The 14,782-nt window shown below is 41.1% G+C and overlaps 1 protein-coding gene across 6 annotated transcripts in view; it reads right to left on the reverse strand.

Moving 5' to 3' along the window:
• Positions 1-14,185, reverse strand: part of osmr (oncostatin M receptor) — a 33,009-nt gene extending 18,824 nt beyond the window's left edge. Inside the window, exons 1-4 of one of the 6 annotated variants that reach the window (XR_006762241.1) lie at positions 13,871-14,183; positions 13,539-13,705; positions 11,597-11,753; positions 10,699-10,992 (exon numbers count right to left, since the gene is read on the reverse strand). Coding sequence is in view for 5 of the 6 variants with exons in the window: in XM_014174914.2 (XP_014030389.2) it covers positions 10,699-10,992; positions 11,597-11,753; positions 13,539-13,705; positions 13,871-13,955 (703 nt within the window). In the remaining variant the exon portion in view is untranslated. Of the gene's footprint in view, positions 1-10,698; positions 10,993-11,596; positions 11,754-13,538; positions 13,706-13,870 lie in introns of all 6 variants that reach the window. The other 5 variants (XM_014174916.2, XM_014174915.2, XM_014174914.2 and 2 more) reach the window with 5 other exon arrangements.
• Between the last annotated feature and the right edge of the window lie 597 nt (positions 14,186-14,782).

A 14,782-nucleotide genomic window follows, 5' to 3' on the forward strand; every position in this document is an offset into this window, starting at 1 on the left:
TCTCCAGAAATAAGTCCCTCACTGTTGCCGCCTGTTATAGACCCCCCTCAGCTCCTAGCTGTGCCCTGGACACCATATGTGAATTGATTGCCCCTCATCCATCTTCAGAGTTCGTTCTGTTAGGTGACCTAAACTGGGATATGCTTAACACCCCGGCAGTCTTACAATCTAAGATAGATGCCCTCAATCTCACACAAATTATCAAGGAACCCACCAGGTACAACCCTAAATTCATAAACATGGGCACCTTCATAGATATTATCCTGACCAACTTGCCCTCCAAATACACCTCTGCTGTTCTCAACCAGGATCTCAGTGATCACTGCCTCATTGTCTGCATCCGCTATTGGTCCGCGGTCAAACGACCACCCCTCATCACTGTCAAACGCTCCCTAAAACACTTCTGCGAGCAGGCCTTTCTAATCGACCTGGCCCGGGTATCCTGGAAGGATATTGACCTCATCCCGTCAGTCGAGGATGCCTGGTCATTCTTTAAAAGTAATTTCCTCACCATCTTAAATAAGCATGCCCCTTTCAAAAAATGTAGAACTAAGAACAGATATAGCCCTTGGTTCACTCCAGACCTGACTGCCCTTGACCAGCACAAAAACATCCTGTGGTGGACTGCAATAGCATCGAATAGTCCCCGCGATATGCAACTGTTCAGGGAAGTCAGGAACTAATACACACAGTCAGTCAGGAAAGCAAAGACTAGCTTTTTCAAACAGAAATTTGCATCCTCTAGCTCTAAGTCCAAAAGGTTTTGGAACACTGTTAAGTCCATGGAGAACAAGAGCACCTCCTCCCAGCTGCCCACTGCACTGAGGCTAGGTAACACAATCACCACCGATAAATCCATGATAATCGAACATTTCAATAAGCATTTCTCTACAGGTGGCCATGCTTTCCTCCTGGCTACCCCAACCTCGGTCAACAGCTCCACACCCCCCGCAGCAACGTGCCCGAGCCTCCCCAGCTTCTCCTTCACCCAAAACCAGACAATCTGGACCCTCTCTTTCTAAAATTATCCGCTGCCATTGTTGCAACCCCTATTACCTGTATGTTCAACCTCTCTTTCGTATCGTGTGAGATCCCTAAAGATTGGAAAGCTGCCGCGGTCATCCCCCTCTTCAAAGGGGGTGACACTCTAGACCCAAACCGTTATAGACCTATATCCATCCTGCCCTGCCTTTCTAAAGTCTTCGAAAGCCAAGTTAATAAACAGATCACTGACCATTTCGAATCCCACCGTACCTTTTCCGCTGTGCAATCCGGTTTCCAAGCTGGTCACAGGTGCACCTCAGCCACGCTCAAGGTACTAAACGATATCATAACCGCCATTGATAAAAGACAGCACTGTGCATCATCAGCACTGTGCATCATCGACCTGGCCAAGGCTTTCGACTCTGTCAATCACCGTATTCTAATCGGCAGACTGAATAGCCTTGGTTTCTCAAATGACTGCCTCACCTGGTTCACCAACTACTTCTCAGACAGAGATCTGTGTGTAAAATTGGAGGGCCTGTTGTCTGGACCTCTGGCCCTCTCTATGGGGGTGCCAGAGGGTTCAATTCTCGGGCCGACTCTTTTCTCTGTATATATCAATGATGTCGCTCTTGCTGCGGGTGATTCTCTAATCCACCTCTACGCAGACGACACCATTCTGTATACATCTGGCCCTTCTTTGGACACTGTGTTAAACTTCCAAACGAGCTTCAATGCCATACAACACTCCTTCCGTGGCCTCCAACTGCTCTTATACACTAGTAAAACCAAATGCATGCTTTTCAACCGTTCGCTGCCTGCATCTGCCCGCCCGACTAGCATCACTACTCTGGACGGTTCTGACCTAGAATATGTGGACAACTACAAATACCTAGGTGTCTGGCTAGACTGTACACTCTCCTTCCAGACTCACATTAAACATCTCCAATCCAAAATCAAATCTAGAATCGGCTTTCTATTTTGCAACAAAGCCTCCTTCACTTACGCTGCCAAACTTACCCTAGTAAAACTGACTATCTTACCGATCCTCTAGTTCGGCGATGTCATCTACAAAATAGCTTCCAATACCCTACTCAGCAAACTGGATGCAGTCTATCATAGTGCCATCTGTTTTGTTACCAAAGCCCCTTATACCACCCACCACTGCGACCTGTATGCTCTAGTCAGCTGGCCCTCGCTACATATTCGTCGCCAGACCCACTGGCTCCAGGTCATCTATAAGTCCATGCTAGGTAAAGCTCCGCCTTATCTCAGCTCACTGGTCACGATAACAACACCCACCCATAGCACGCGCTCCAGCAGGTATATCTCACTGGTCATCCCCAAAGCCAACACCTGCTTTGGCCGCCTTTCCTTCCAGTTCTCTGCTGCCAGTGACTGGAACGAATTGAAAAAAATAAATTAAAAATAAAAACAAAAAAATATAAATAAATAAAAAATTAAATCGCTAAAGATGGAGACTTATATTTCCCTCACTAACTTTAAACATCAGCTATCTGAGCAGCTAACCGATCGCTGCAGCTGTACATAGTCCATCTGTAAATAGCCCACCCAATCTACCTACCTCATCCCCATATTGTTTTTATTTACTTTTCTGCTCTTTTGCACACCAGTATCTCTACTTGCACATCATCATCAGCTCATCTATCACTCCAGTGTTAATCTGCTAAATTGTAATGGCTTCGCTACTATGGCCTATTTATTGCCTTACCTCCTCTCGCCATTTGCACACACTGTATATAGACTTTCTTTTTTTCCTATTGTGTTATTGACTGTATGCTTGTTTTTTCCATGTGTAACTCTGTGTAGTTGTTTGTGTTACACTGCTTTGCTTTATCTTGGCCAGGTCGCAGTTGTAAATGAGAACATGTTCTCAACTAGCTTACCTGGTTAAATAAAGGTTAAATAAAAAAATATTTAAAAACATTATTGCCACCCATTCTGAAACTGACTCTGCAGCTCTTTGTTAAGTGTTTCTGTCATTTCAGTCGCTGTAGTACCTGACTTGTATATTGTTGAGTCATCCACATACATAGACACACTTGCTTTACTCAAAGCCAATGGCATGTCGTTAGTAAACATTTTAAAAAGTAAGGGGCCTTGACAGCTGCCCTGGGAATTCCTGATTCTACCTGGATTATGTTGGATAGGCTTCCATTAAAAAAAAACCTCTGTGTTCTGTTAGACAGGTAACTCTTTATCCACAATATAGCAGGTGGTTTGAAGCCATAAAAAATATATTTTTCCAGCAGCAGACTATGATTGATTATGTCAAAAGCCGCACTGAAGTCTAACAAAACACCCCCCCACAATCTTTTTATCATCAATTTCTCTCAGCCAATCATCAGTCATTTGTGTAAGTTCTGTGCTTGTTGAATGTCCTTACCTACAAGCATGCTGAAATGTTTTTACTGTAAAATAGCATTGTATCTGGTCAAACACAATTTTTTCCAAAAGTTTACTAATGGTTGGTAACAGACTGATTGGTCGGCTATTTGAGCCAGTGAAGAGGGCTATTCTTAGTTAGGGAAATTACTTTTGCTTCCCTCCAGGCCAGAGGGCATTAAATTGAAGATATGGCAAATAGGAGTGCCAATATCGTCTGGAAATTATCATCAGTAATTTTCCCTCCAAGTCATCAGACCCCGGTGGCTTGTCATTGTGGATAGACAACAGAAATGTTTACTGCTCTTCCATACTCACTTTACGTAATTCAAAATTACAAAGTTTGTCTTTCATAATTTTGTCAGATATACTTGGATGTGGTGTCAACATTTGTTGCTGGCATGTCATGCCTAAGTTTGCTTATCTTGCCAATGAAAAAGTAATTAAAGTAGTTGGCAATATCAGTGGGTTTTGTGATGAATAAGCCATTTGATTCAATGAATGATGGAGCAGAGTTTGCCATTTTGCCCAAAAATGTATTTAAGGTGCTCCAAAGCTTTTACTATCATTCTTTATGTAATTTATCTTTGTTTCATAGTGTAGTTTCTTCTTCTTTTTATTCAGTTTAGTCACATGATTTCTCAATTTGGAGTAAATTTGCCAATCGGTTGTGCAGCCAGATTTATTTGACATTTCTTTTGCCTCATCCCTCTCAACCATACCATTTTAAAATTCCAATATCAAAAAGAGTGTCCAGATAAAAATAATATATAAATATTTTATCATTATTAGATGAAGCTTACCCGACACACTTGTCTAAATTGATGGGTCATTTGAAGAAAATGCTATAACCACCCCCAAGCCACACCTACTAAGTGGATGGGTCAATATTGTCTAGACATGTACACATGTTCAGAAAAATACAATAGATGGCTGTAATCACCCCCAGACACACCTGGCTAATTTGATGGGTCATGTAATAATCCGGCCGAAGTGGAGTCTTTTGTTTAGACATGTAGCTAGCTAAACAATGAACCGGCATAATCCCAACTCATACTACTACCAATACAAGCATTGTCATAGCTGTAGTATGAATCTGCAGGTAGCTAAAGCTACCTAGCTAACATTAGGCTATAACTAGCAATGCAAATGGATTTCTGATTTAAATAATATTACTACACAGATCATACACGTAACGTTAGCTAGGAAGACAGCAAGCTAACGTTTGCTAGCAAACTAACAGTATGCAATAAAAACAACTTTCTGACAAAATTAGAAGCTTATATCTGAAAATGTAGCTAGACTCTTACCCGTACTGGTTGAATGCTTCATGGCAGACAGGAACCATTTAACTATGTTTTGTTTGTAGCTAACGTTACATCTTGTTTGGCCAGCGTTGTGTCAAATCCCTCCGGTTCACACTGACAGTGGTGCGTGCAGAAAGTAGCCCATCACTTTTTCCAATTGATCTGGCGGTAGCGCCTGCTAAATTCAGGATATCAATGTTGGAATGGAATAGAAGTTTGTTATTAAAGCACATGAAAGTTCACATGTTCCAGAAGGAATTTCTGCCCCCAAAAAAGCATGTAGATAAAAAATAAATGTTTACGTTCTACCTGGGGCGGCAGGTAGCCTAGTGGTTAGAGCATTGGGCCAGTAATTGAAAGGTTGCTGAATCGAATCACCGAGCTGACAAGGTAAAAATCTGTCACTCTGCCCCTGATCATGGCAGTTAACTCTCTGTTCCCCAGTAGGCTGTCATTGTAAATAAGAATTTGTTCTTAACTGACTTACCTAGTTAAATAAAGGTACAAAAAAAGTATTGATGTGTGACATATGCCTAGTTTCTTGAATCGAGTCACATATTGTGATCTCTACATCCGATGGATTTGGATACTGCTTTAAAGCACATTTCTGCAGCATTAGTAAAGATGTGATCAATACATGTTGATGATTTCATTCCTGTGCTGTTTGTAACTACCCTGCTAAATTGACTGATAACCTGAACCAGAATTGCAGGCACTATACTAAATACTTATGTATTTTTCCATGTTTCATGATGTTCATCTGTTTGTTTCACTCACACTGTTAGGCTAAATTTTTTGAGAAAATGAATCAAATTTCTAAATGTTAATATAGGTTTCATATAGTAGTTCAAATCCTCCAAAAGTGTTTACCATCATGCTACTGTCACTCCCACCGAGTTATGGCTAATTTAGGCTCCAAATTTCAACCTTGTTAGGTTCCACCTGGAAAATGCACCTAACAGGGTGGAAATGTTGTTGGAAAATATAGTAAATAAATGATTAATTAAAATATTTACTTCTATAATATATTTATATTTTATGTATATTTAGATACATATTTGTTACTAATTTCATTACAGTTACATATGTGTAAAAAGCCTGACATAAGTAATTGTAATGAAATGTGTATATATATATATAATTGTTATTAGTCATTGTGATGTAATTAGCAAGCAACAATGCATATATACTTAAGTGATAATGACCTCAAAGCCGGTGTTTGAAAGATATATTGGCAATCTTAATCACACTCAACACTGCACTTTCACACAACACCTATTTTATGTGAGAATGCTGTTCATTGACTACAGCTCAGTGTTCAACACCATAGTGCCCACGAATCTTATCACTAAGCTAAGGACTCTGGGACTAAACACCTCCCTCTGCAACTGGATCCTGGACTTCCTGACGGACCACCTCCAGGTGGTAAGAGTAGGCAACAACACGTCTGCCACGCTGATCCTTAACACCGGGGCCCCTCAGGGCTGTATACTTAGTCCCCTCCTCTATTCCCTGTTAACCCATGACTGCGTGGCCAAACACGACTCCAACACCATCATTAAGTTTGCAGACGACAACAGTGGTAGGCCTGATCACCAACAACGATGAGACGGCCTATAGGGAGGAAGTCAGAGAACTCGCAGTGTGGTGCCAGGACAACAACGTCTCCCTCAACGTGAGCAAGACAAAGGAGCTGATTGTGGACTACAGGAAAGGAAGTTACTTGCTGTCCACATCACCAATGAACTATCATGGTCCAAACATACCAAGACAGTCATGAAGAGGGCAAGACAAAACCTCCCCCCCCCCAGGAGACTAAAAAGATTTGGCATGGGTCCCCAGATCCTCAAAAGGTTCTACAGCTGCACCATAGAGAGCATCCTGACCGGTTGCATCATTGCCTGGTATGGTAACTGCTCGGCATCTGACCATAAGGCGCTACAGAGGGTAGTGCGTACGGCCCAGTACATCACTGGGGCCAAGCATCGTGCCATCCAGGACCTATGCAATAGGCGGTTTCAGAGGAAAGCCCATAAAATTGTCAGAGACTCCAGTCACCCAAGTTAAAGACTGTTTTCTCTGCTACCGCACGGCAAGAGGTACCGGAACGCAAAGTTTAGGACCAAAAGGCTCCTCAGCAGCTTCTCCCCCAAGCCATAAGACTATTGAACAATTAATTAAATCGCCACTGGACAATTTACGTTGACCCTCTACCTTTTGTACACTGCTGCTACTCACTGTTTATTATCGCTGTTAATTATCTATGCATAGTCACATCACCCCCAACTACATGTACAAATTACCTCAACTAACCTGTACCCCCGCACACTGACTCGGTACCGGTGCCCCCTGTATATGGCCTCGTTATTGTTATTCTTATTGTGTTACTTTTTATTGTTACTTTTTATTTTAGTCTACTTGGTAAATATTTTCTTAACTCTTCTTGAACTGCACTGTTGGGTTAAGGGCTTGTAAGTAAGCATTTCATGTTAAAGTGTACACTTCTAGTATTAGGCACATGTGACAAATAAAGTTTGATTTGATGTAGTAACCAAAAAAGTGTTAAACAAATCAAAATATATTTTATATTAAATTCTTCGAAGTAGCCACCCTTTCCTTGATGACAGCTTTGCACACTTGGCATTCTGTCAACCAGCTTCATGAGGTAGTCAACTGGAATGCATTTCAATTAACAGGTGTGCCTTGTTAAAAGTGAATTTGTGGAATTTCTTTCCTTCTTAATGCATTTGAGTCAATCAGTTCTGTTTTGACAAGTTAGGGGTGGTATTTGGTAAAAAAAAATTGGTAAAAGACAAAGCCCATATTATGTCAAGAACAGCTCAAATAAGCAAAGAAAAATTACAGTCCATCATTACTTTAAGACATGAAGGTCAGTCCATCCGAAACATTTGCAGTCACAAAAACCATCAAGCACTATGATGAAACTGGCTCTCATGAGGACCGCCACAGGAATAGAAGAGCCAGAGTTACCTCTGCGGCAGAAGACAAGTTCATTAGAGTTACCAGCCTCAGAAATTGCAGCCGAAATAAATGCTTCACAGAGTTCAAGTAAAAGACACATCTCAACATCAACTGTTCAGGGGAGACTGTGTGAATCAGGCCTTAATGGTCGAATTGCTGCAAAAAAACAACTACTATAGGACACCAATAATAAGAAGAGACTTACATGCTTGGGCCAAGAAACATTTTGATTTGTTTAACACTTTTTTGGATACTACATGATTCCATATGTGTTATTTCATAGTTTTGATGCAAATGGTAATCCCACTAAGAGCAAAGCAGATTGGAAGGTGTATCGCTGCAGAATGCTGTGGTAGCCATGCTGGTTAAGTGTGCCTTGAGTTCTAAATAAATCCCAGACAGTGTCACCAGCAAAGCACCGCCACACCGTCATGCTTCACAGTGGGAACCACACATCCGGAGATCATCCGTTCACCTTCTCAACTGTCCTCCGACTACATCATTGTGCTACTCACAGTGCTGTTGAGGCTACTGTAGACCTTTGCAAAATAGTGTGTTTTAATCAATTGTTAGGTGACGTGAATATATTCAGTATAGTTTTATCTAAAAAGGACAATTTTTTTATGTTTTACAATTGACAAGTTTATGAAATTCACTGAGGAGGATGGTCCTCCCCTTCCTCCTCTGAGGAGCCTCCACTGGTTCCACCCTGTTAAAATAATAATTTGACATTACCATCAAATGTTATGCATTTTCTGGCAACTTGTAGAGATAGAAGAGGTCAACTGAACATGTAAAAAGGTTGACTAAGTTCTATTGTTATTCACTATTATTTGAGAAAAATAGGCTGCAAATAAAGCGCTGGTTCTGTTAATAGCATACGTTTCACTCAATAATCATTGTTTTATAATTATTTTAAGGGGGAAAAATGAATGTTATGGGTTAAGGGACATTTGATGTCTTAGAAAATCTAAATCAAGATATATGCTGTACATGTATTGTTAACACTTTCAGATAGTTAATGTATGTCCCTAACAGGGAGGAAATATCTGATGGTCAATGTTTCAACAATCTGCCTATAATTATTAGGATTTATGTGCCTAATATGTTTGACCAATATGTTTTTCTAAATTTCAAACATGTCCTTTTTCTGACAGAATTATATATTTCTCTCTGTCTAGACTTTTATATATACAGTTGAAGTCGGAAGTTTACATACACCTGAGCCAAATACATTTCAACTCAGTTTTTCACAATTCCTGACATTTAATCCTAGTAAAAATTACCTGTCTTAGGTCAGTTAGGATCACCACTTTATTTTAAGAATTTGAAATGTCAGAATAATAGTAGAGAGAATGATTTATTTCAGCTTTAATTTCTTTCATCACATTCCCAGTGGGTCAGAAGTTTACATACACTCAATTAGTATTTGGTAGCATTGCCTTTAAATTGTTTAACTTGGGTCAAACGCTTCAGGTAGCCTTCCACAAGCTTCCCACAATAAGTTGGGGGAATTTTGGCCCATTCCTCCTGACAGAGCTGGTGTATCTGAGTCAGGTTTGTAGGCCTCCTTGCTCACACGCTTTTTCAGTTCTGCCCACAAGTTTTCTATAGGATTGAGGTCATGGCTTTGTGATGGCCACTCCAATACCTTGACTTTCTTGTCCTTAAGCCATTTTGCCACAACTTTAGAAGTATGCTTGGGGGTCATTGTCCATTTGGAAGACCCATTTGCGACCAAGCTTTAACTTCCTGACTGATGTCTTGAGATGTTGCTTCAATATATCTACATAATTTTCCTCCCTCATGATGCCATCTATTTTGTGAAGTGCACCAGTCTCTCCTGCAGCAAAGCACCCTCAGAACATGATGCTGCCACCTCCGTGCTTCACGGTTGGGATGGTATTCTTAGGCTTGCAAGCCTCCCCCATTTTCCTCCAAACATAACGATGGTCATTATGGCCAAACAGTTCTATTTTTGTTTCATCAGACCACAAGACATTTCTCCAAAAAGTACGATCTTTGTCCCCATATGCAGTTGCAAACCGTAGTCTGGCTTTTTTTAATGGCGGTTTTGGAGCAGTGGCTTCTTCCTTGCTGAGCGGCCTTTCAGGTTATGTCAGTATAGGACTCGTTTTTACTGTGGATATAGATACTTTTGTACCTGTTTCCTCCAGCATCTTCACAAGGTCCTTTGCTGTTGTTCTGGGATTTATTTGCACTTTTCGCACCAAAGTACGTTCATCTCAAGTAGACAGAATGGGTCTCCTTCCTGAGCGGTATGACGGCTGCGTGGTCCCATGGTGTTTATACTTGTGTACTATTGTTTGTACAGATGAACATGGTACCTTCAGGCATTTGGAAATTGCACCCAAGGATGAACCAGACTTGTGGAGGTCTAAAATTTTCTTTCTGAGGTCTTGGCTGATTTCTTTTGATTTTCCCATGATGTCAAACAAAGAGGAACTAAGTTTGAAGGTAGGCCTTGAAATACATCCACAGGTACACCTCCAATTGACTCAAATTATGTCAATTAGCCTATCAGAAGCTTCTAAAACCTTGACGTCATTTTCTAGAATTTTCCAAGCTGTTTAAAGGCACAGTCAACTTAGTGTATGTAAACTTCTGACCCATTGGAATTGTGATACAGTGAATTATAAGTGAAATAATCTGTCTGTAAACAATTGTTGGAAAAATTACTTTTTGTCAATCACTAAGTAGATGTCCTAACCGACATGCCAAAACTATAGTTTGTTAACAAGAAATTTGTGGAGTGGTTGAAAAACAAGTTTTAATTACTCCAACCTAAGTGTATGTAAACTTCCGACTCCAACTATATATAGTATTTCAATTTTTTTCCGCAAAAGTTATGAGGTCCAAAAGGCACCACAATGACCCGGCTAACGTATGCCTAGGACAATGTGAAGTGCTTTAACGTTTGTGAAATCTGCTAAAACATTGCTATGAAGGCCTTATGACAGAGGTCAAGATGGGAGAGAAAACACTCCTCCATACTAACAGCTGATGAAGTTGGAGCAGTAGTTGTTCCTCTTCTCTGTTGTATCCTCACACCAGGAGTACACCCCGGAGCCGGATGCTTGTGTGATGTTTAGGTTGTGGACAGCAATGGCTGTGACTCTGTGAGTAATGTTGATCAGGGGGTAGCTGGTGGTGGAGTTGAAGGTCATATTGGTGATGTGGATGCCTCTAGGAGGGACACAACAGAACAAGATAGTGGAGCCCTCCTTTAACACCTGCTGGTAGGGAAACATCTTTGTCTTTTTCCAAACTCTGTCCACTGTGTCTTGGGCACCTGGATGGGGAAGGAGGAGATATAAATTATTAGGGGTCCAAGCCCCTGAGGGGCTAAAACCAATTAAGGCTACTCCTCCTAAAATGTTTATTCAAATGTCACAAATATTGATATGAATGATGTATGTACCCATGTGATTTTAAACATGACCTAATCAAGTCTATATCTCATTACTCAAGGCTGCAGTGAGCAGGTCTGTGACCCTATCTGCTGTATGGTAGCTTGACCTGGGCCTATCATGTCTGTTGTTTCACCAATTAACATTATTTATTTTTGTACTCTTTCCAAGCATACCCAAAACAAACATTTGAAGTTTCAATATGAAACTTCAGTCCAATGCGTTTGTGCAATAAGCCTGGGGACGAGGTTAAACTTTACTAGTTTAGCCTCTTTTACATAAACATTACAAAATGAATCAAGCAAAAATCCCCAGCCTCTAGCAAGAGTCATGATTGAGCAACTTTGATGAGACGATAGTTAAAAAGAGAAGAGGAAAAGGAAGAGGTCTTCTTTCTTAAAAATGGCAACGCACACAGATCTGATAACATGACAAGTGTTAGAAGCATAGCCTTTTCTAACAGACATGAACAACTACATTTCTCACCATAATTTGTCTTCCATTGGCTCCAGTCACTTGGGTCTGCATGGCTGCAGAAACGTCGTATTCTGATTGAATGGTCAGCACATTGTAAAGGCAGAGTAGACACCCAGGTCCATGTTAACGTGGAGTCACTACCCAAAGGACAGCTACTCACTTTACTCTATATGATGGAAACCAGAAATGAAACACATCATGAAAACACAGAACAGCCAAATCTGACTGGTAGTACTGATTTTAACTGTCTTGTTGTCATGTTTATTGTCCTACTGTCATGTCTTTGTTTATTGTCTTGCTGTCAAGTCCTTTCCTGTGTACATACATTGCATTCGGAAAATAATCAGACCCCTTCCCCTTTTCCACATTTCGTTATGTTACAGCCTTATTCTAAAATGGATTACATTTTCCTCATCAGTCTACACACAATAAAACAGGTTTTTAGAAATGTTTGCAAATATTTACATAAGTATTCAGACTCTTTGCTATGAGACTCGAAATTGAGAACAGGTGCATCCTGTTTCCATTGACCATCCTTGAGATGTTTCAACAACTTGATTGGAGTCCACCTGTGGTAAATTCAATTGATTGGACATGATTTGGAAAAGCACACAGCTATCTATATAAGGTCCCACAGTTGACTGTGCATGTCAGAGCAAAAACCAAGCCATGAGCTCGAAGGAATTGTCAGTAGAGCACCGAGACAGCATTGTGTCGAGGCACAGATCTGGGGAAGTTACCAAAAAATGGGATTCCCGAGTGGCGCAGTGGTCTAAGGCGCTGCATCGCAGTGCTAGCTGTGCCACTAGAGATCCTGGTTCGAGTCCAGGCTCTGTCACAGCCGGTGGTGACCGGGAGACCCATGGGGCGGCGCACAATTGGCCCAGCGTCGTCCGGGTTAGGGGATGGTTTCGCCGGCAGGGATGTCCTTGTCCCATCTTGCTCTCGTGACTTCTGTGGCGGGCTGGGCACATGCACACTGACACGGTCGACAGGTGTTTCCTCCTACACATTGGTGTAGCTGGCTTCCGGGTTAAATCGGACATTGTTTCAAGAAGCAGTGCGGCTTGGTTGAGTTGTGTTTTGGAGGACGCATGGCTCTCGACCTTCGCCTCTCTGTACTGGAGTTGCAGCGATGAGACAAGACTGTAACTACCAATTGTTTGCCAAAAGGCACCTAAAGGACTCAGAACATGAGAAACAAGATTCTTTCGTCTGATGAAACCAAAATTGAACTCTTTGGCCTGAATGCCAAGCATCACGGTGAAGCATGGTGCTGGCAGCATCATTCTGTGGGGAGGTTTTTCAGCGGCAGAGACTGGGAGATGAACGGAGCAAAGTACAGAGAGATCCTTGATGAAAACCTGCTCCAGAGCGCTCAGGACCTCAGACTGGGGCGAAGATTCACCTTCCAATATCCTTGAGCGACCCAGCCAGAGCCCAGACTTGAACCCGATAGAACATCTCTGGAGAGACTTGTAAATATCTGTGCAGTGACGCTCCCCATCTAACCTGACAGAGCTTGAGGGGATCTGCAGAGAGGAATGGGAGAAAATCCCCAAATACAGGTGTTCCAAGTTTGTAGTGTCACACCCAAGAAGAATCGAGGTTTTAATCACTGCCAATGGTCGCTTTAACAATGTACTGAGTAAATGGTTGAATACTTATGTAAATGTTATATTTCTTTTCTTTTTTTTTATACATTTGCAAAACCATCTAAAAACCTGTTTTTGCTTTGTCATTATGAGGAATTGTGTGTAGATTGATGAGGGAGAAAAACAATGTAATCAATTTTAGAATAAGACTGAAATGTAACAATATGTGGAAAAAGTCAAGGGTTCTAAATACTTTCTGAATGCACTGTATACAGTAATACAAGACAATGGTTCTGCTAGGAAACAAACACATACATAATCAATCAATTGGACAAATGGCCTGAACTGTTACTCACGTTGTGAACGATAGTGAGGTTGTCAGTGCGTCCAACCTGTATTTCATAAGTATCACCGCTTTCCCTTGCTAAACCAGTGTGATTGACCAGCCACTTCACCACAAGGCTCTGTGTAGCAAAATTAGCCCGCAGCTCAGAGATTATTGGCCGAGGAGGTTTACTGCCTGCTAAAACAACATATAGCTAGCTCACTTATAGGCATGCTCTCAATTTAACAATCCAATCTGTTTCTGTGTAGATCATACATTTCATCTGACTGTTAATTGCTATGTACACTTACAATACTATACAACTTTGAGTTGACCTTTGACTTCATACAAGAAAGGTCTTACCTGATTCCAAGCAGGATCCATTTAGATATACAGAGGAAGTTAAAAGGAACAGAAGCACATGAATAAACCAGGATATACAGTACATCCTCTAACCTCTCAGAGCAAACTGTGCTGTTTAAATTAATGATACTAGTAAAAGTACAGGTCTAATGTTGCTGAAGGTTCTTGTAGCCTCTGTTCCTGCAGACTGGTGTTCATTCACAGTCCACGCAGACTGACTGAGTTGACGTCCAGGAGTGAGTCAGAAGTAGTTATGATATTGACATTGTCATTGTCAGCCGACCGGCTCAGTATTGAGCAATAATGTGGTTGTTTGAGTAGGAGTTGGGGGGACACTAGAGGGCACTGTGGTAAAGCAGCCTTCAGGACGAAATCTGTCCAACGGCAGCCTGTTGATGGTGTGAGTAGCATGAAGTTGCCCCTGGAAACTGATCTAAGGTCAGTAAATGATCTGGGCAGGATGTCTTGATGTTGAAAATGTATTATTACTGAGTAATTGCATAAGCTATTATATTGATAGTATCCTGGCACGAATGGGAACAAGACAACATGGCTAGTTACCATGAGTAGAGCCTATGTAAAACTGAACTATTCACACAAAATAAAAATGCTATACAATTGCTGGTTATGCATTTTATAGTATATAGTTAATATGGCACAAGGCACAGGTTTCTTTCAATTATACAGATATTACAACTTAAGGGGGAAAACATCCATATTACACAACATCAACAATAACATAACATTATACAATGTGTCTTCCGGATTTAACCCAACCCCTCTGACAGTGCATGAATACGTCACAATAAATAACAAACAAACCAACTAAAAATAAACCAACATACATGTAATCTGTATTTTCTCTTTAGAGTAATAAGCAAGCTATATTAAACAAATTACATCTTGACAATG

This window comes from Salmo salar, chromosome ssa26 (assembly GCF_905237065.1).
Source record: "Salmo salar chromosome ssa26, Ssal_v3.1, whole genome shotgun sequence".
Lineage (NCBI taxonomy): Eukaryota > Metazoa > Chordata > Actinopteri > Salmoniformes > Salmonidae > Salmo > Salmo salar.